The 19871-nt window shown below is 50.8% G+C and overlaps 7 protein-coding genes across 7 annotated transcripts; 3 read left to right on the top strand and 4 right to left on the bottom strand.

Annotated features, from left to right (window-relative positions):
* Positions 1-1627: 1627 nt before the first annotated feature.
* Positions 1628-3352, bottom strand: PtrM4_095720 (ATG22 domain containing protein; the record flags this gene model as incomplete). Its single annotated transcript, XM_066107152.1, has 3 exons — positions 1628-1700; positions 1777-2773; positions 2908-3352. 3 exons carry the CDS (start codon positions 3350-3352, stop codon positions 1628-1630), a joined length of 1515 nt encoding a protein of 504 aa, XP_065962820.1.
* Positions 3353-3490: 138 nt separating this feature from the next.
* PtrM4_095710 (Transformer domain containing protein) lies at positions 3491-5062 on the bottom strand (the record flags this gene model as incomplete). Its single annotated transcript, XM_066107151.1, has 3 exons — positions 3491-3744; positions 4636-4798; positions 4868-5062. The coding sequence occupies 3 exons, from the start codon at positions 5060-5062 to the stop codon at positions 3491-3493; spliced, it is 612 nt and encodes a 203-aa protein (XP_065962819.1).
* Positions 5063-5303: 241 nt separating this feature from the next.
* Positions 5304-6585, top strand: PtrM4_095700 (cell division cycle protein 123; the record flags this gene model as incomplete). The annotated part of the gene is made up of 2 exons (XM_001934041.2): positions 5304-5434; positions 5484-6585. 2 exons carry the CDS (start codon positions 5304-5306, stop codon positions 6583-6585), a joined length of 1233 nt encoding a protein of 410 aa, XP_001934076.2.
* A 554-nt stretch (positions 6586-7139) lies between these two features.
* Positions 7140-8366, top strand: PtrM4_095690 (uncharacterized protein; the record flags this gene model as incomplete). The annotated part of the gene is made up of 1 exon (XM_001934042.2): positions 7140-8366. The coding sequence occupies one exon, from the start codon at positions 7140-7142 to the stop codon at positions 8364-8366; it is 1227 nt and encodes a 408-aa protein (XP_001934077.1).
* Positions 8367-9434: 1068 nt separating this feature from the next.
* On the top strand, positions 9435-10684 carry PtrM4_095680 (FAP domain containing protein; the record flags this gene model as incomplete). The annotated part of the gene is made up of 2 exons (XM_066107150.1): positions 9435-10584; positions 10677-10684. 2 exons carry the CDS (start codon positions 9435-9437, stop codon positions 10682-10684), a joined length of 1158 nt encoding a protein of 385 aa, XP_065962818.1.
* A 214-nt stretch (positions 10685-10898) lies between these two features.
* Positions 10899-12512, bottom strand: PtrM4_095670 (LysP, Amino acid transporter; the record flags this gene model as incomplete). The annotated part of the gene is made up of 1 exon (XM_001934044.1): positions 10899-12512. One exon carries the CDS (start codon positions 12510-12512, stop codon positions 10899-10901), a length of 1614 nt encoding a protein of 537 aa, XP_001934079.1.
* A 1144-nt stretch (positions 12513-13656) lies between these two features.
* On the bottom strand, positions 13657-14698 carry PtrM4_095660 (cell surface protein (Mas1); the record flags this gene model as incomplete). The annotated part of the gene is made up of 3 exons (XM_001934045.1): positions 13657-14010; positions 14058-14505; positions 14556-14698. The coding sequence occupies 3 exons, from the start codon at positions 14696-14698 to the stop codon at positions 13657-13659; spliced, it is 945 nt and encodes a 314-aa protein (XP_001934080.1).
* Positions 14699-19871: the final 5173 nt, after the last annotated feature.

The raw sequence follows: 19871 nt of genomic DNA, 5'->3' as shown, positions 1-19871 counted from the left end.
GCTGTTATTGACAATGATCTCATGGAAGACGCGGTGGGTGAAATGACGGAGTGTGGTGCAGTTGAGGGTGATTGCAGTGGAGCTGAGGGATGAATTGCTAGTTGTGGTGGTGGCGGTTGCCGTTGTTGTGCATGTTGCGGCGGCTGTGATTGAAATGGTTGAATTTGCTGTATCTGCTGTGCTTGGTGTACTTGTTGTACTCGATGCTGATGCTGATGCTGATGCGGTTGTTGCTGTTGCTGTTGCTGTTGCTGCTGCTGCTGTTGCTGGGCGCTCTCCCTGACCGGACTATATCTTCTTCTCTTCTTGAATAGTTGCGGCCACGTCCGACTCAGCGGACCCCGATGTCCACCTTCATGTCTGTCGTTATCGGACGGGCCATTTGGTGGCGGATAGGGCTGCATGCTGCATCAAGCGGCAAGACCAAAACAGACAAGTTGGTGTAGGATGCGGCGTGAGCGGGATAGTTGGGTACAGTTAGTGTACTACGGAAGCTGCGGCGAAGGCGCAGGCGGGATAACTATGTCAGACTGGGCACACGACCCATACGACACGTCAAGAGCAATGACTGGGCCGCCAACAAAGGACGAGCGCGGACGTGAGAAGAGGACAGGCGACCCCAAGACTCTGGGGACCCTGAGCTTGATTAGCTGAGTTGCGCACGCACAGCACCTGGGCAACGTCGCAGGCGCAGGCGGGGAGGGAGGGAGGGAGCTTGTGCGGCCTCACTCATGGGTCGAGGCATCACCTTTCCCGCCCATGGTTGCGTTGCTCCGTTAAAAGCAACTGGCGTCGCAATGAGAGTGACTTGGAGCGAAGCTTTTGCTTGGCAAAGTCGACGACGCTGCGTTGCTTGCTGACTTGGAAGTGCATCGAGGCGTCTTGGAGCCAACCACACCACACCTTGGGGTCACGTTGCTCTTGGCGCATCATCACTGCCCCTGTCGTAGTCCCGGCCGCCCAGTGCCTTGGTTGTCACGCATAAGTCAAGACAAGTCCATCAAGTGACATTCCTCCCGTGGTTTCTTGGACTTTCCGCCATGGATCCTAATCAATCGCGCCCCACCATCGCCAAGCTGCCTGCTGCTTGCCGTCTTGTGCTTATGTGGGACGGCCGACAATTCCCCCCATTGCAGAGGGATCAATAAGCTGCGGGATGGAGACCACGTGTGGTATGTCATTGTATATTTAGCACGGGACCATGCTCCTCAAACCGTACCTAGTTAGCTAAGTATTACTGCATTGTTACATGGAATTGTTACCTAGAAACTATTCATGACTCGACTTTGACATGTTAGATTTGCATCTCTTGGCATCTCATCCCAAGGTCGTGTATGCCTGAGGGCAGACGAGCACTTTCCGCTTAAGGTTGCACACGTTGTATTATACGACAATCTCCTCGTTCGGCTGCTTGGCGCAAAAGTCTTGGATGTGGCGGAGGAGAGATTCCCGATACCCTTGCCAAAGTCGATGCGTCCGATACGGTGCCGTCGACCGAGGCGTCATCTTCCGTCGTATGCAAACATCCGATATTGCCCAAGTATAGTACGCACAAGGGGGAGCAATTCGAATATTTGCCAATATACCATCCAGACATTGCAACGTTATTTGGAACTATCTGACCTACTCACCATCTCATGACTTTCATGGCTCTCTCTGCTTTTGACCTGAACTCCCGGTATCCACTCCAAGTCCTCATCCTCCAGATCGTCATCGTCATCGTCATCGTCAATGTCAGCATCCAGATTCTCTTCGCTGAGCATCTTCGGGTTGAACGAGAATGCGCCCTTGGGTACAAATGTGCTCGTCATGACCAACACTGCTATGATGGTGAACTGCACACCGGCCACATTCAGGATAGCCACATGTATCTGCTCGTCGTGGCGGTCGGATATGCGGTCGATGTACGTGCCAAGGCATACAGACGAGATGGCGTAGGTAACAATATACGTGCTATAGAGAAACGCCATTACAGCTCCCAGGGCGGAGACGTTTTGCATTTTCGATTCAATGCGAGCGAGCGATGCCTGGATGTAGGCAGCGAGCGACACATCACCAGCAGCCCATCCAAAACTGATGGGGAGAAACGTTGCTCCTACGATCCAAGCTTGAGCGACGTCGTTTCGAGGGGGGTGCCAATATGGCAAATACCACACGATAAGCAGTGCAAGCGCATCGATTCGGAGCCACGGCATGGGTGTGTGTACTAGATTCGTGAAGATGAAGACAAACAGAGCCCCCAAGAGTTCACCAAAGTTGGATCCTCCTACCATGATTTGCGACCAGGCTGAGTTTCCAAAATACCGGCGCGCCACTGCGGGCGCAATCGAGTTTTCAAGATACCGGTGTGCGTAGAGCGCGAAAGCATATCCGGGCAGCAGCCAGATAAACTTTCGGTGGGTGAATATAATCTTGGCGCCGGTTGCGACCGATTCGAAGAAGAGATAGAAGCCGCTGATGACGGCTTTGAAGTACGTCGGCTGGCGCTCTGGGATGCTACTCTCTTTCGGTATGCGAGCTTCCTGGATAAAATACCAAAGTATCGATGCAACTGCGAAGAATATCGGTGTGATGATGAAGCTGAAGTTGTTGCCGAATCGAGGGATGAGCGCAAGTGCTGTGCAGAAAGCTCCTGCGGTTCCACTGATTTCGTAGAAGATGTGAACGAGGGAATCCATTCGCCGAAGCTTTTGAAGATTGCCGCTTACTAGATCTCGTGGAATGACGCGTCGAATCAGTTCGACCATGCCGTAAACTACACCGCAGACACAATCTAGGTCATGTCAGCAAACCAGTGTCCAATCAGCTGCCAGTAGTGTCAACTCTCGATCATTGCTCGCCGCCAGCATCCGACCCTGTCGTCTGCACTTCGCCCTGGTTTCTCAGGGAAAATGCTGAGATACTTACAGATGGGTATCATCGCGTCTGTATTGTAGTTACCATAGTAGCTAAAGTCATCCTTTGGCCACCCGCGCGGTGCAAACCTGCCACCAGTTGCGGCATCCAGAATAAGCAACAGACTGCTCATAAGAGCGAATATGAGTATCGCACAAGCCAGAACGTTCTTTGTCGGATACCTCTTGATGAGAGGCGCAATCAGGATCGATCCTATGCATTGGAAGGCCTGGTTCAATCCCGTCAACACGCCGACGCGCTGGAATGTAATCGAGACGTGTGTAGCCTTCTCCAGCTCATCGTATCGGTTTGTTGCGAGCGCGATGACGGATCCGTTGAATGCTTCGAGTCCAAACTTGTACATCATGATGCCGGCGATGTATATAGCGATGTTCCGGCGCTCGACGGGTGTGTATATGTTCCATGTTTCCCAAACGACAGCCAGAGGTCGGACCATGGTGGAAGTCGGCGCACAAAATGTGCAGTGGTGGTGCTACGAAGGCAGTATGGAGACCACGGATGCGGCAAGACCCGGTTTATACGTCCTAATTGTCGGAATGGTGATGTTCAGGTGTCGACCAATGAAGGTTAAGGGCTACGCATATGGAGTCTCCCATGAGTTTCCAGCGATGCGATGCCCGCATTTGTGACAAGGAGGCACTTGGAGGGCCTGTTGTTCGTGTAGGTAGGAAAAGCGGCGCACTGCTTCAAAGGCCAAGTTGTGCCAACGCGTGACCCCAGTCTGAAGGGACTTGGCATCGCTCGTTAGAAATTTACCAGTCAGACCGGCACGTGGGCGCTCGTCGGCCTGACGCGCAATGTCTGGCCGGCTCAGGTCAGGCATCTCAGCTGATAAGAGAAGTCAGCTTGGACAATGTGTTGCGGTTGAGCAACTTATTCAACTTGCATAAAACTCTAAATTCGTGTAACGTGACGAAACTTGGTGTTGGGTATTGTTGGACGACCATTGTATTGTGGAGAAATTCTGGAGTAGACTTATGACCATAGCTAGATCTGCCTGACAGATGCGTCGGATCACGGTAACTGTCCGGAAATGAAATTGTGGAATTTCGTTATTCGACTCGCGGAGTTTGTTCCTCCTACCCGCCCGTGACCCTGGCTACACATCAGTAGTATTACGGGTTTGGCAACCACGAGGCAAATCGGCATGATATGAAGGGTTCCTGCGCCAATAATGGGCCTAGGGGTTTGGAAACAAAAGGAAGTTATTTTTGAAAACAAAGATTCGCCATTGCTGGTCCAAATCAGATGGTGTTATATATTGCAAGATGGCAGTCGCAGAGGTGCCACCTCATGGAAGCGAACAGCGACTCGCATCAAAGAACTGGGCCTAGTGAGAATAGATAGACTTGCATCATCTTTTGCGAATCATCTGTTTCGGATCAGTCGAACGACATGATTATCGAGCTGATAACGAAGCTGACCTGCTTGTGCCTAAATTTCGTATACCAGTCTCGACCATAGTCGCAAACACATGGGCTGCTAGGTCGCCATTGACCGCCACATGCGGCGCCATTTCGTATTGTACACCAGTGCACAGCAGCAACTGGTGGTATCAGGATGCTTATCAACGCCCACGTGTGAACGTTCAATCCTCGTCCTCGTCCTCGTCCTTGTACCGCCTAGATTCCCTTGCCCTTTCCACCTTCTCCTCGTCCTCGGCCTCCCTCTTGGCAAGGCTGTCACGCATTCTCTCTTCCTGTTTCCTCCAGTGACTACCCTCCTCGTAGTCTGCGCGGATGCCCAGGGCCTTGCGCAGCCTCTCACTCTCTTCCAGCTTTGCTTTGGCAAGATCGTGGACTTGGTGGGACTTTAGTCGCTTTGCGTTGGGACCTAGGTCCTTGCCGTCTTTGCGCTCTTGGTCTAGTTTGCGACGTAGTCCCTCACATTGGTCATCGATTTCATCTTCGTCAACGCCTTCGTCTTCGAGTTTGTCGCGCAACTCAAGGACCTTGACTTCAATGTCGCGCTTCGCTTCGTGCTCGAGAATCTCTGCGTCTGGCTGTCTGGGACGGTGTTTGGCTTGGTCCCAGTCTTTTGGATATGGCTGAACCTTGTCGCGTGGTCGGAGGAGTGATTTGTTCTTCTGGACGTAGCCCGAGGTTCCGCTACCTCGGGGAGTGCTTAGACCGACGTTGTCGGACATTCTTGTAATGCTTAGTCGTGGTGGTTGGAGAGGTTGTGTTGGTTGATGGTGTGCCTAGGATGGATTGCGGAGTGTTCGGAGGTGCGCGCTAAGTAAGTTACCAAGGTCAATCGAACTGCGTTGCCCCACCAAAACTTTTGGTCGTGACTGTAAAGCTTCACAGAGCAATGCAGTCATCATTTTATCCTTCACTCTTTCGGATATTGGTTCCTTCTTCTTTTCTACACTCACTGCGACCACCATGACCGCACAGAATACCACGAGGGAAGACGCCTCTTCAGCGCCCATAGAGATGGGATACCGAGAGCTGCCTTTTCCACCCGTCACCAAGCAGCACATATTGAACTGTTCATATCACAGCTGGCATCCCAAGTTAGTAGCTCCTCGCGATATAATTCTACATGCACTCTAACCCTCCTAGATACCGAGCCATCACGCCCAAGGCACGCCTCATCCCGCTCCCTCCCGCCTTCCTCGAATACCTTCGTTCAGATGGCATCATCCTACCCCCCGACGAGATAGACAATCCTTCATGGTCAGACAACGATAGCGGAATATTCTCAGGCGCCGACAACAATGACGACGATGAAGAGGAGAGCCCCGACCCAAGCGCACACTGGCGCGACACCCACGAAGCCATCGGGCGCACTATTGAGGAGCTGGGCGGCAAAGTCGCGCCCAAGCTGAACTGGAGCGCCCCAAAGGATGCCACTTGGATAGCAGCAACCAACAGCATGGAGTGCCGTACGCCCAACGACATCTACCTCCTCCTCAAGAGCAGCGACTTCGTCACCCACGACCTGACCCACGCCTTCGATGACACGGTCGACGAGACCACAACGCCACACCCGGAGATAGCATATCATCTTGTTCTTAGGAAGTGGATTACACTCAACCCAAGTGTTGAGTTCCGGTGCTTCGTCCGTGACCGGAGACTGATCGCCCTGTGCCAGCGCGACTTGAACCACTTCGACTTTCTGTTCAACATGCGGGACAAACTCCGCGATACGATTCAAGACTTCTTCGATGCAAAACTACGCGACACCTTCCCAGATCCAAACTTCACCTTTGACGTATACATTCCGCCACCACATGACAAGGTTTGGGTAGTAGACTTTAATCCTTGGGCCGTACGGACAGACCCACTGATCTTCTCATGGATGGAACTACTTACCATGGATGTACCTGACAGGGTTCCAATTGAAGAGTCGACTGTGCGTTTGAAGATATCGAGCGATAATAGCGAATCAGCGCAAGCAGCCAGCAACACAGTAGAACAAGACTCAGACTCGGATGGGGACTCCATAGAGGAGTTGTGGCAGCCTGAGTTTCGACTAGTACGGAGAGACGACCCAGAGGCATACGGTTTCGCGACTCCACAATACAGCGCTCATAAACTCCCCAAGGATGTAGTAGACGCAAGCAGTGGCGGAGAGGGCCAACTACGCGAGTTTGCAATGCAGTGGGAACAGGCCCAGAAGCTGGCGGAACAGCAGAGAGCCGAGGATAGTGAGGATGATTAGTTCTAGGCAGTCTGCATGTTCCTTTGCTAGCAGTAATTTGGCACACGTAGGGAACATTCCCAGGACGTTGTTTTGACATGACGCGAGTGTTTCTGTTAGTCCATGGCGCGCCTGGGCGTCTAGAAGGCAAGTTTGAGAAGCAGTGAGCTTGTTCGAAGCAGCGCAGCCTCTTACAGCTTGGCGTAAACAAATAGTCATTATTGACCATCTGATAGGCAATTGTGACTAAATGCCATCAGCAGCCCAGACTTGTCGCGTGAAGCTCGCGGACCCGTCAGGACTACATCGGGTGATTCGCTCATGCATTGCATCATGACTGGTTGTTTCACCGCCCTACACCCCACAAGCGCATGATTCGACCACAACTCGTTGTCCGATCATGCCCGCGACAGCTCCACATAACAACAACACATCCCTCTATTCTCACGTCTATTGTTTATCACTCCAACACATTGTAAAGAGCAATAAATACATTACTCGCAAACATCGTCAAACTCAGAGAGCATTGATTACGCGACGCGTCGACGGCTCGTTACACTGCCCCTTACTGCACGATGCGTACACCGGACTCTACATACAGTGGCTTCTTGTCCCTGCCAACCGAAATACGATGTCATGTCTACGATTATCTACTCTCCGAACCACAGACCGTCACTGTTAGTGCTGGATACTTGACATGCTTTGGCAATCGTATACTGGACACGGCACGGAAAAGCGAAATCCCTGGTCTTCCCACCAGTCTCACCCCCATGGCCCGCCGCTGCCACGACGAATCCCTCCTCGCCGTCGCGACGCCTCCGACTATTCCGATTGATCATGGGCGTGAAAACGTGGACGACGATGCGGGCGAGAAGCTCGGTTTCCCAGCTTCGGTTGCGTTGCTGCTGACATCTCATCTGATCAACGACGAGATGACCGACTGTATGCGTAGACGCAAACGGCTCGCGGAAGCCCGTTCCAAGAAAGATGCAGATGGTGTCATTCAGGATGACGCCGACGATGAGGGAGGGCTGACACTTTACGTGTCATACCCATACGGTGTTTTGGTCTTGAAGAGCTTGTACCCGTACTTGTTGAAGCAGGCACGGAGAGTATATGTGTCTGGATACTACACTCCTCCTGGCGAAATCGAGCCTCTGGACACGAGCAATGACGAAGGCTTGACACCAAATAGTAGTCTTGCAGCGACGTCATTCAATACCCCGGCTTCGGGGCCCTCGCCGACTCTTGTACGCCCATCTAGCAACTCCACAAGACGACCAGCTCGTCAAGGTCAACCCAGCAATCCCGCACCTCGCCCTCGCCTACGTGTATCCGACATACGGCTCCCCAGTGAAATTCGCCAGATGAGCCAGATCCGCGCTTTATTCCCGTCATTCTCCAGTTCCACCTCCGAACACGCGCCCGCTGCCCTTGCAGACCTCATCTTGACCGTCTTCTCTAAAAACCCGACAACCCTCACAAAGCTCACGGCTCGCATACTCTTCCCTGGCGAGAACACCTACGGCAGCGTCTGGGGCGACGACAACAGTCCCGTCACACATATACTGCGGAATATAAGCGGCGGCAAGATTGACATGAAGGTGTTACGCGGTGCTCTGGGGACTGGGCTCAGGCTAACGGCGAGGCCAAAACGTGATACAAGGATTGTGAGTACCAGCTGGGTGAATTGGAAGAAAGGGCTGGTGCCAAGAGGCAGGCGAGGCAACATGTTGGTCGAGGGGAAACTGGGTACCGAGGATCTGGATACTTTCCTAGTAGGAAACTGGAATGGAGCATAGAGGGGTCGCATTGTTGTACATTACTACATAGTTACTTCATGGAGAATAAATATCGAGTTATAGTCTAGGCCTTTTGTTGATGCGGGTCTGAGCGGGAACTGCCGTTCCGTCTTTTTTCGTCCCGAACCATAGTCGTGAACGAGAGCTCAAGTCTGCTATTAATGGCTCGCTCACCGGTAACTATACCCTCGATCTCACGCCGATACGCTTTACTGTATAACCTCGGATGACCTGCTGGCGTGTTTCAATTGGTTGTAGCCCCATCAGGCCCGCTTCCAAGGGGATTAAGTTGGTGCAGTCTAGCTACTCAGAGAACTCTGCCGCAATACTGCATTATGGTATGCAGCCCCCAAAGCATCTGATTCTGCAGCCTGTGGGTCGTCAACTATCATTTGCGCGCTCGTATATTCTAGCGTCCGACTCCTCTGACCTCACTTGTCCGCTCGTACAGTTTTGTTTTTTTGGGTATTTCTAATTGGCCATCTCAAGCCCTCTAGATGGATAAAGCGACGGCGTCTGGAAAGCCACGCCAGAGGGCGTGGAAGCCCAAGGCTCGTTCTGGCTGCAAGACGTGCAAGTAAGTGCCTCTTATCGGTGAAGACTGGATGAGATGCGGTAGAGCAACGCTAATGGCACTCTTCGTCGTGGGCTCGTCTTACAATTGTGTGCAATATCACAACATCTGCTCATCTTTGCAGGATACGGAAAGTAAAATGCGACGAGGAAAAACCACACTGCAAGAGGTGCACATCTACTGGAAGGACTTGCGATGGTTACGATCCGACCTTCCGGCCGCCGCCGCCATCGACGCCATCGCCGCCAGCAGCAAGACGTGACTCCCATCACTCTGGGTCTGGTTGGAGCGTCGTGCGTTCACAATCGCCGGTTTATCTGGCACCGGCTTTGCGCCTCAATAGCAGAGAGGAGCGAGAGAGCTTCGAGTTCTTCACGTGCCATGCCGTTACCCACTTGCGCGGCTTCCTCGACTCCCCCTTTTGGCAGCGGGAGGTGCTTCAGGCCGCACATCGCGACTCGGCAATTCAACACTGTATTATAGCTCTCGGCGCCATGTACCGACGCTTCTTCCAAGGTAACGGCTCACATCTGACCGAACATGACATGTCGGACAAATATCTACAGTTTGCTCTTCGCCAGTCGAATCGAGCCATCCAAGATCTATTAAAAAAGCAGATTGCGGATGACTATGTAAAAGACAGAACAAGCAAGGTCACTCTCATGACATGTTCCATTCTATTCAGCAGTATGTGCTGTCTCCAGGGTCACCAAAAGCAAGCCATCGAGCACCTCCGCAGCGGCATCCGAATGCTGAATGAAACGGACGAGGAAGAAACAAGAGAAACTCACCCCGTAGATTTGGAATCGCTACGCACCATTTTTGTAGGCCTGGACATGCAAGTTCGCGCCATAATGCCGTCGCGTACATCCGGCAGCTGGGTCACTAAACCAAAAACCAAACCGCTATTCACCTCCCCGAACGGCGTCCTAAACATGGCCAAATTAATAGACATGTTACAACACTCGGAGAGCCTAATGAATACTATCCACGCGTTCAACCAGAGATCCGTTCTACTCGACCCTGACGAAGCCGCAGATGACGTCTACGCCGAACACAGCGACCTGCTCAGCCGCTACCACCGCGGCGTAATCGTAATGCAACACCTCTGGTCCAAAGCAGCGGACCACGGTGACGAATACATCCAACCCCTCACTGCCCTCGAACTTATGCAGGCACAGATGGAGTACCTGCTCCGCTACCCCAGAGCCGATTTGGTCGCAAAGTTCCCCCTTCTAGGCACCTTTGGGGACGTCAAACCCCCATTCAAACACCCGTTTGATCTTACAGCGCAGTTCTTCCGTGTCTTTGAACTCGCGACCAAACTGCTGCCGACAGCGACTAGTCCAGCCCCCGTGTTTACGACTACCATGGGTCCTGTAGCTGCTCTCTGGCTCGTCGCTATCCGCGCCCCAGGTCCATGTCAGGCTCTCCGCAGGCGCGCCATGAACCTTATGCTGAATCACCCTCGCCGCGAAGGGTTCTGGGACGGCATGATTGCGGGAAGGATTGCGCGCGAGGGGCTACAGCTGGAGCAGGACCGTGTGCGGGCCAATCTGGGGTTGAAGGAGGATGACGAGCCGTTGGGCGATTTGGAGGTTCCGGACGAGGAGCGCATTGTGGCGTTTTATATTAGTCATCCGGGTGATGATGATAGGACGGGCAAGGTGGAGCTTTCGAATACGAGGGATATGGCGGTTGGGGTTCCGGGGGCGGTACGGTGGCTTACTTGGTAGTGGGTTAAAAGATGGTGATGTAGTTTACATTACTGGGAATGTGGTGGATTACGTCTGAGTTCGAGGACTATAAAATAAGAGAAGTTGTGCTGGGTGGTTATTTGTTTTTTAAGCAGTGTGTTGAGACGAGAACGAGGTAAAGTCAGCTTAAGAGCGATTGCAAGATAGATCCACGACGCTGCATGAATAACCTAGTTGAAGATCTCTACCGAATTCCATACTTTAGAGTTTACGCCAGAAATCCTGTATAAATCCCTGTTTACCCTCTAGCCTACCAGCATGCTCTCCTTCCTCCATGTATTCAACCTTGTTATCCAAATCTTTCCTCCTTCCTACATCAAGATCAATCTCCTCACTCCTCCAAAAACGCGTCTTGAACCAAAACTTGTACCCAACAAACATGACGCCAAATATCGGCAGCATGATGTAAGCGTCGACAAACTTTCCCGCATCGAACGGGCTCAGCGTAGTCCAGCCCTGCACAAGAGCAAGGAACAGATTGGCACAGATCCCGAAATACGCGTTCCAGGGATAGGCGATTGATTTGAAAGGTAGCATATCAGGCGTTCGACCCTGTACGGCCCAGGCTTTTCGGAACCGGATGTGTGTAAATGAGATAGAGCCCCAGACAAGGAAGGTGGAGACGCCGCTCAAGTTTACAATGTAGGAATATGCCTGACCACCTCCGGTGCTAACATTCATCATAGAAACAACGCCGAAGAGGTTTGTGAAGACGATGGCGTAGATGGGGACACCGCGGCTGTTTGTCCTGCCCAGAAATTTTGGCGCCATTTTCTGTTGGGCCATGAAGAGAATAGTTCGTGATCCAATGTAAATGGAGCTATTGGCGGCGCTCACGACGGTTATTAAAATGAAGGCGTTGATGAGGTGGACTCCGCCTTCCCAGCCTGCATTTTGGAGGGCGATGGTCATGGGACTCTTGAGCGCGCGACTGGCTCCGTTTGCTAGACCGCCTGCATTCGACGGGCATGTAAGGCCAAAGAAGAATGCAACGCCGATGTATACGAACAGTATGCGCCAAATGACTTGTCGGATTGCCAGAGGAACTGCCACCGACGGATTCCTTGTCTCGGTTGCTGCAACAGCCACAGCCTCCACACCAGCGTAGAATGTCGAAGCGAAAACGAAGACGGTAGCCACACCACGGAAGCCGCCCACCCATGGACCCGGATCATGCCAATACCTGAAACCCAGCGCCTCTTTCTGACCGACCAATCCTCCCGACGCATAAATGATAGCAAAGATGAAGTATGTGCAGAGCCCCGCGAGCTTAATAAGAGCCATCCAGAACTCTGCTTCGCCAAACGACTCAACCCCCAACATCTGGAAGCCTAAGAACGCAAACCAGAAGATCAAAAAGTAACCCCAAAGCGGCACCTGCGGGCCCCAGAAGACCATAATCGAAGAAATGACATTATACTCATTCGCCAGCACACAAGCCCAGACAAGCCAATATTGCCACCCCACCGCAACCCCAAACGCTTTATCCACAAAGCGCTCAGAAAGCGTGACAAAAGCGCCACCGGTCGGGTACAGAGTTGTCATTTCTCCCAGGGATTGTGTGATACTAAAAGCAATGATACCGATAACGACGAAGGCGATAAGTAAAGATGCAGGACCTCCTTGTGCAAGTGCACCACCTGTTCCAACGAGGATTCCTGGACCGATTATTCCGGCCAACGCCATCATGGAGAGGTGGCGTGTCTTGAGGCCGCGTTTGACGCCGCTGGGATCCATGCGCTGGAAGTCATTGTCGGTGTAGCTTGTCGTAGGAGACGGGTGCTCAGCTGGAGCTTTGGAGTCGAAGATTGGCATGTCGAATTATCGTGTGTCGTTACCGTAGCCTTTTGAGAGCCTTTTATTTTATTATTGCAGCGACTCTAGATTAAACATTGAGTGGCGAAATCTATCCGGTGGGGGAGGGGGGGTAAGGATAGCGACCTGAAGAATAAGGATAAAGAAACTAGACAGGCCATTTGTTATAAGCGACATTTTTCTCTAGTTTCGACTTGGCGTGGGTAACGGGGAAAAATATGTGACGAAAAGGTCATGGGTTGGACCTTGGTTGCATGTTGCGATTTTTTTGCTGGATGGCGCGATAAGAAGGTGTGAGAGCTTGGGCCGGATTGGGCTAGATGTGCTTTGTGTGCTTATTTTTGAAGAGACTACGTCTCGTAACACAATATAGCGACTTGGATTTTGAGATTAGGTGAATGTAAAGATCTGCAGGTATTGCTATTGTATGCGAGCATGACGTCGAGATGGTTGTGTGGGGCACGGCACGGCACATGTTAGATAAGCTTGATTTAGGAATAGCCGTTTGGGCGGGTGGGTAGTTATTGCCTTAGTTAGCGGCCCTTGTCTCGGCAACGACTAGACATGTCAAAATCACATCTCAACAACTCTTTCGCCGTTCTAGGCCGTATTTCTACTTGCGTCTGTCGATTCGTTGGCGGTTCGACGGTTAGTGAGTTCTACTATCTGTCCTCGACATCCACGGTTTGTTGTCCGTCCCATAGTTGACCCAGACCCTACCCAAGAAACTATACCCACCGCTTACAACCACACTCAAATGACTCAGCACGACTCTATAACTCATGGGGCGAACACGTACATTACACTTAGTGGATTCCACGACCCGATGAACCGTTCGATGGCAGCTACGTATTTAATTGGGTTAAGTCCGGCTCTCAACAACGACGACATCAACGTTGATTTCAACTCAACTTCCCACGAGACGATAGTTGCCTTCCTGCCAAAAGCTTACAACACGTAGCATCTGAAAGATTTTCTGGTAGTCATTATGTCGTATATTTTTATCTACATCAATCGTATATACCATCCTCTCAGATACCCGCTCGGCCCCATGTTTGCGTACGTGTATGAACACTGATCCAGCCAGGTTTCCTATTATCCCTGAAGCAGATACATATTGCTCCAGTAGACCCAAGCCTATCAATTACTTCCTGTTGCCAATTTCCATGCGCTTCTTGAGGTTATAAGCGATGGCTCGCTTCCTGGCAGTAGCGCTCTGTGTGAAAGCCACAGAACCTCCAAAAGGACCGGCGGCAGCCCCGTTGCGAACCCTCATAACGCATACGTTATTGACGCCGGCGACAGTAGCAGAGCATGTCATTCCAGCTGGCATTTGAACCGTCATGTCAAACTCCGTGTTCGTAGCAAGCGAGATACCCTGGACACCGAGGCCTGGAACATCTTTGGTAACGGTGGCGGGCTGCATAGCCGCTTCGTCAGTACCACCAGAGGTACCATCGACATCTGCGGTGTAAGGTCCAGCACCGTCTTGGTTGATCTGAACAAGTTAGAGGGATGCTTGGAAGCGTAGAGAATATGGCTTACCTGGCGAAGAGTCATGGTAACAGTGCCATCATCAGCACATGTGGGCAATCCGCTCGTTGCACCAGCTCCCACTGCAGCTGCGACACGCGTCTCTGGTGGGCCATCTACCTTTTCTCCACCTCCACCTAGAAGTCCGGCAATGCCTGTGGCGCCAGCTTTGCCACCAGTCGCACCACCTGCACCACCAGCCTTGCCTCCACCAAGGCCACCAAGGAGGTTGCTGAGAAACTGACGCTTTTGATTTGCCTGCGGGATGTTGTCTTCCACACCAACACTCGCAGCTGCTCCATTGTTTGCAGGCGGTGCGGCACCGGCTCCCATGAAGGCGCCGACCATGACTGCTGCATCGACTACGCCGTTGCCTTGAGTGCGACCAAGAGGGCCGGCTTTGCCACTTGCAATTTCTCGGTCCCGAATGATCGCAGTGTCTGCTTGGGAACCGCAGCCGCTGCTATCTGTGAGTTCTTTGCTCTCATGTATCATAGACATTGTACCCACTTGGAAGAGCAGTCACGAGGAGTTCCATCCTGGATAGTCAGGCCGGGCATGGTGATGCCGTTGGCTCCCTTGACCTCAGTGACAACACCGTGGGCCGAGATGGCAGCCGCGAAGGCAATGACAAGTGCTTTAGAGAAATACATATTAGATGTAGGTATTTGAAGTCGAGATCAACTCGATAAATAGGTAATAAGATAGGAGTATACGAGAAGCGAAGCACTAGGCTGGATAATAAGACACTGATGGGGAAGTAGGAAAGCTGAAAGCTGATGATGATACCAGAAGCGGCCATGATCACGACCTCTTATACACTGATCTTCTTATGCTTTCTTTGTCGATCAACACCGCACTGCATGCTCCATCGAGCCGATAGCCGCCTTACTCCACCCAATGATCAACCCTTCGTCAAGGCTGCCATGGGTAAATACAAGATTCTGTATCAATACTTGTTTTCCGAGGCGTCTGTTCAAGGCCTTAACATGCTTGGCTACGAGGATCTGCCATCTTTCCGTGCTTGGCTGAGGCGCAGGGCCTGTTTTCTAGGCTACGAGAGGTGTCAAGAACTCGATACCTCAGTTTCAACATGCGCCTGGGGAAGTCTCTGAAGGCGCCAAGGCGAAAACCCTTTTTCATGCGAGAAGGTGGCATCTCGAAACGCTTTGTGCGGGCTGGCGGAAGGCGCCCTAACCTACTAGACGAACATGTGGAATTGCGTTTACCTTCTAGAGCTCCGGTAAACACAATCAAATACACTGTCATCAGACTGACGCTGTCAAGAATCAAATGCCCCAAATAATCGCAAAGATTAGTACATACATCATGAACCCCACCACATCACCGTACTCTCAACGCAGTACCTGTAACCCAAAAATAGTCTCCGACATCCCTCCTATACACACGCATAACCCCTCCGATGATATACCGCCAAGCCCTCGCTTCTGAACCCAACTGGCCCAAACTGAGAACACAAATCACGACATCCAGCCTATTCCACACCGTCCATTGGCGAGTTTATCTCCCGCGGCTCCGCCCGTGAGTTGTGGAGCCCGGCTATGTGGATAGCCTGATGTAGCAGGCCCGTCGCCCTAGCGTTTCACAAAACGACACATAGCCGATCTTCAAAACATGCCATGTCGTGTCTGCGGTTTCCCCAAACACAAAGCCTGGTCTAGTACGTGACCGACTAGAAAACACATGCGGTGATTATGCGGCCGTCGGTGCTTGGTAAGTGGATGGATTCGAGGTTTTGGTGGAGTTTTGGTCGAATGCGGAAGTGGGCGCGAAGCTTGGCAAGGCTATCTCAACGACATCTACACGTCTACGTGGGTTGTAGACATACTATTTTTTTGGTGCAGATACATGAGAGGCAGCTACATAACAGGTTTGCTGTATGATGCAGAGATGGAAGAAGACTGTAGCAGATGCCACAAAATACAGCAACAAAGTTCTTATTGAGATTAAATAAATGATGTAACCATCATAGTAAATTCGCATCTTCCTTGGAAACAAGGAAACCAAAGGTAAAAAAGGGACCTCAAAGTGGCACAGCAGTGGCTCGAACGAATGCAAAAAGAAATGGTCGCCTACTACTCACTACAGGTCCTTTCGTTGGTTTGACCACCGTCCGGCTGTAATGTCTTGAGCTGCTGCTGGTTAGTGGATAAAAGTTGATTCTATTTAATACATATAGTGAGATTGAATTCGTAAATGAGATTTTGGGCGAAGTAAATGTGGTGTTTGTTGTGACACTAAGCGAGGCGCAAACAGAGCGGATAGCGGCCTACGCAACGGAACTAGCAGGATCTGAGTCACAACGGTATGATTTGTTGCTCTCGATTACTGATCGGTGATTCTTACCAATGGCTTGCTATTCGCGGTGAGTGACAGCCCTTGTATAGCAGTTATGACATAGGCTAAACATGTAACCACGTGACTAGAGTCACATGATATCCTATTGTAGCAGGCACTGTCCGGTGGGCAAGTGCACTTACCTCTGAGCCGAGAGCTCTTGTACACAGACATCACAACACGACAACAGATAGCAATACAATCGTTGATCCTCAGCCTCTACCCGACACTGCTCACGCAGTTACAAAACATCATATGCGGTCGTTGCGATACATCAGTCGCTCCTTCCTAAAGTGCTCCCCTTCCACAACGGGCATTCGCTTACACATTGGCCGAATATCCCACCACTACCTTCGCATTCAGGTGTATATGCGGATCTTGTCGATGTGCTCGTGTCATTCTGGAAACCGCTTATGAGACGGTGTCACCACCGGTATTACCGACGAAAGCGAGATTCTCATTCCAGCTTCCGCATAGTTTGGTGTGATGTAATAATAATTGGTGACGTAGAGCCCCGCACCTAGCTTCCTTCCTTCCTCTCAATACATTCAGATCAATTCCTTCCGCTCCAAATACTGACTCTCTCACCATACACGTGCCTCGGCATGAGTTCCCCGTTAAAACTGCTCACCCGCCACTTACTTGCCACATATCATCACGAGATACTCCCAATCACCTCCTCTAGCCTCTCCCCAGCCAGAAGCCTTATTATGAAAAAGACATGTAGCGTTCGACAACCCCAAAGCGGCGCACATCACGTCGCAGTAGCAACCACACCAACTGGTACTCAAACCCACCGTGTGCTTCATTGAGCTTTTAAGTGATAGTACGTGCGCTTGTCTATTCTACAGCGATTATTCTGACAATACATAGCCTTTTCCCTGCCACGATATGCGACCATTCTTCCATCAGCGACTAGACTCCGCAACAATCAATTCAATCCGGTCACTCTCCTAGACCCACTTACCTATCTAGGTAGGGCTTAAACTCCTATAGGTAACTACTAGGCTTAAAGCGGTAATCAATCAATCCAATCTGAACCTTCTAGGACCCACTTAATTGATTGTTGCGGACTGTGTCAGCGACTACGAACGCCGACACGAGACGATTGATATATACTGAAGCATTCCCGGAGATGAAGACTTCTACCTCGCGCAACCCCGTTCTCGTCGCATGGCAACCCCAATGTGACCGTTCACCCCATCTACAATGGGATTCCGACGAGGTGAACATCATGACATGTGAATGCACCTGCTGTCATGAGAGAAGAGATACCCTTATCGCCAAGGCCTTCGGTTCCATCTTTGCACAAGATGTACAATAAGGCTGCGAGTTCATGGTCGAGTACGTGCTAGCAATAGAGTTTTACTGGGCTGCGTCATACTCAGAGATCAATTCACGCCGCATCCTCCTACTACCAGCTTTCCTCATCATGCTAGAAGAGCAGAATCTATCTCAGTACTTATGCCATCTTCGTGTTCGCATCCAGTAGGACCGAGAAGGCTACACCTCGCAGGACCAAAACCAGAACGTGGAGTTTGTCGACAAAGTGAATATCGGACGCCTCATGGCAATACTCCCCGAGTGGAGGGTATTTGCTGAAATCCTCTTCGTGGAGACATCCCCCAGCAAGCGTGGCTTTGATGAGCGTGCTGCTCAGTAAGCACATACGCATAGACAACGAACTCATATTAACAACCAAGTAGCGGATGCAGAGGACCTACCAACGTACGATAGAACACCTCGCGAGGAACGTACCGAGCTCATGCATATAGAACTCCGAGTGCAGGTACGCATCTAAAGCACTCTGCATACACAACTACCCTGCTTCCGTCTTACATCCTAGGGAAGACATTTCCCGATGCAGACAACAAATGGAAAACATTTTTTTCCAAAATCGAAAACACAGATTTCACATGGCAAAAATCAACAGAAATGACCAAAATAATACTCCTGTTTAAGAGAGTAAAGGAGCCCGAATGGGACGACATGTTTCCGGATTCTCTATGGAATACCGGAACAGGGTTGTGCACATCGTTCGCTATATGCGTCAACATCAACGCGAAGACAAATGGCACCTATATGAGGTATCGTGAAAAGAAGAAGAAGACAGAAAAGCACCGTGCTGTTTTGAAAGAGAACATAGAAACAAGAACCACATTGCTGATTGACTCCGCCCTGTAACGTGTCGCGGAACTGAAGGACGGGGAGGTACTGGAGGGGCGATGGCATAACAACAACGGAAAGATCTCATTTGACAAGGTTGATATCTTGCTTTATGTCACATGATCACGTGACATGCTCGGGCACGGACCTTGGGTATACAGGGTACTCCGCCTGGTATTGCTAGTTTCGGTAGACTTGTATATTACATTTGACTTACATCCAAACATGTTGCAATTTAGTGACTTTTTAGTTTCCGACTATTTGGATAAACAGATGGCACCGGAAGCCCTGAAGGACTACGACGAAGCATTCGGAGTTTGCTGTGATCAACAAGTATTCTCAATATTCAGATCCACAATGACACTATACCGGGCTTTTGAAGAGCAAGGCATCGAAGGTTGATCCAGCGAACAAGAGGCCATTTCATTAGTGCACAAAGCCTGGAAACTGGTTGCTCCAATCAGCAGCGAATATCACATCATCCAATACATTGTATTTGGCAAGAAGGGTAGTGAAGCTGACCACTGAATCTGCTAAAAAGTACTGGAGGATCACTCTACAAAGAATGGATGTACCAGGGTTGAAAGCGTCTTCTAAATAAACGTCGACATGTTTTGCGTCGCATACAATTGTTTGGGCGACCCAAGATTGTCTCAGGCGGTAACATATAACACCGCTGAAGTGCCACTCAGCAGCGAAAAGCGTCAAGATGGGAGTAGAAAGCTACTACTACATACATTCGCGCCTCATGGTTGCGTCTGAAAACGGCGTCTTGGCGCTGAAAATGACTCGTCACGTTTGCAGCACCTTAAAGTAAAACTACCACCCAGGAGCAATTCACAAGTTCGTTCCTTGCTATCCGAATACACTCTAGTATGATGTATGCTCTAGAAAGATATATTTCTTGTGTGTTGCGGCATTATTTTCACACTGCAGCGTGACAGACTACGATTTTCCTTCCGAGAGGCAGACTCCGCAACAATCAATCGGATCGGCATGATTGATTCCTATCTAGGTTAAAGGCTGCCTAATAAAGTAACTCTTTAACCTATATAGGAATCAATCATGTCGATCGATTGATTGTTGCGGAGTCTGCCGAGAGGTGGGCGATGAGAGCAGAAGAACAGACAACGAAGGGCTGGCCTTACTTGCGATCATACCAGAGTCTCGCAATCCCATATCCAAGGACAAAGAACGAGCCGACGAATCAGTGTCACTTGGGTTTATGGTTGTATATATAAGTGATGTCGATGCTTAGTAGCAAATTTTTACAACGTAGTTTTATTATAATAACAACATAAG

Source organism: Pyrenophora tritici-repentis, chromosome 4 (assembly GCF_003171515.1).
Source record: "Pyrenophora tritici-repentis strain M4 chromosome 4, whole genome shotgun sequence".
NCBI lineage: Eukaryota > Fungi > Ascomycota > Dothideomycetes > Pleosporales > Pleosporaceae > Pyrenophora > Pyrenophora tritici-repentis.
This window is presented reverse-complemented; position numbering and strand designations above follow the sequence as displayed.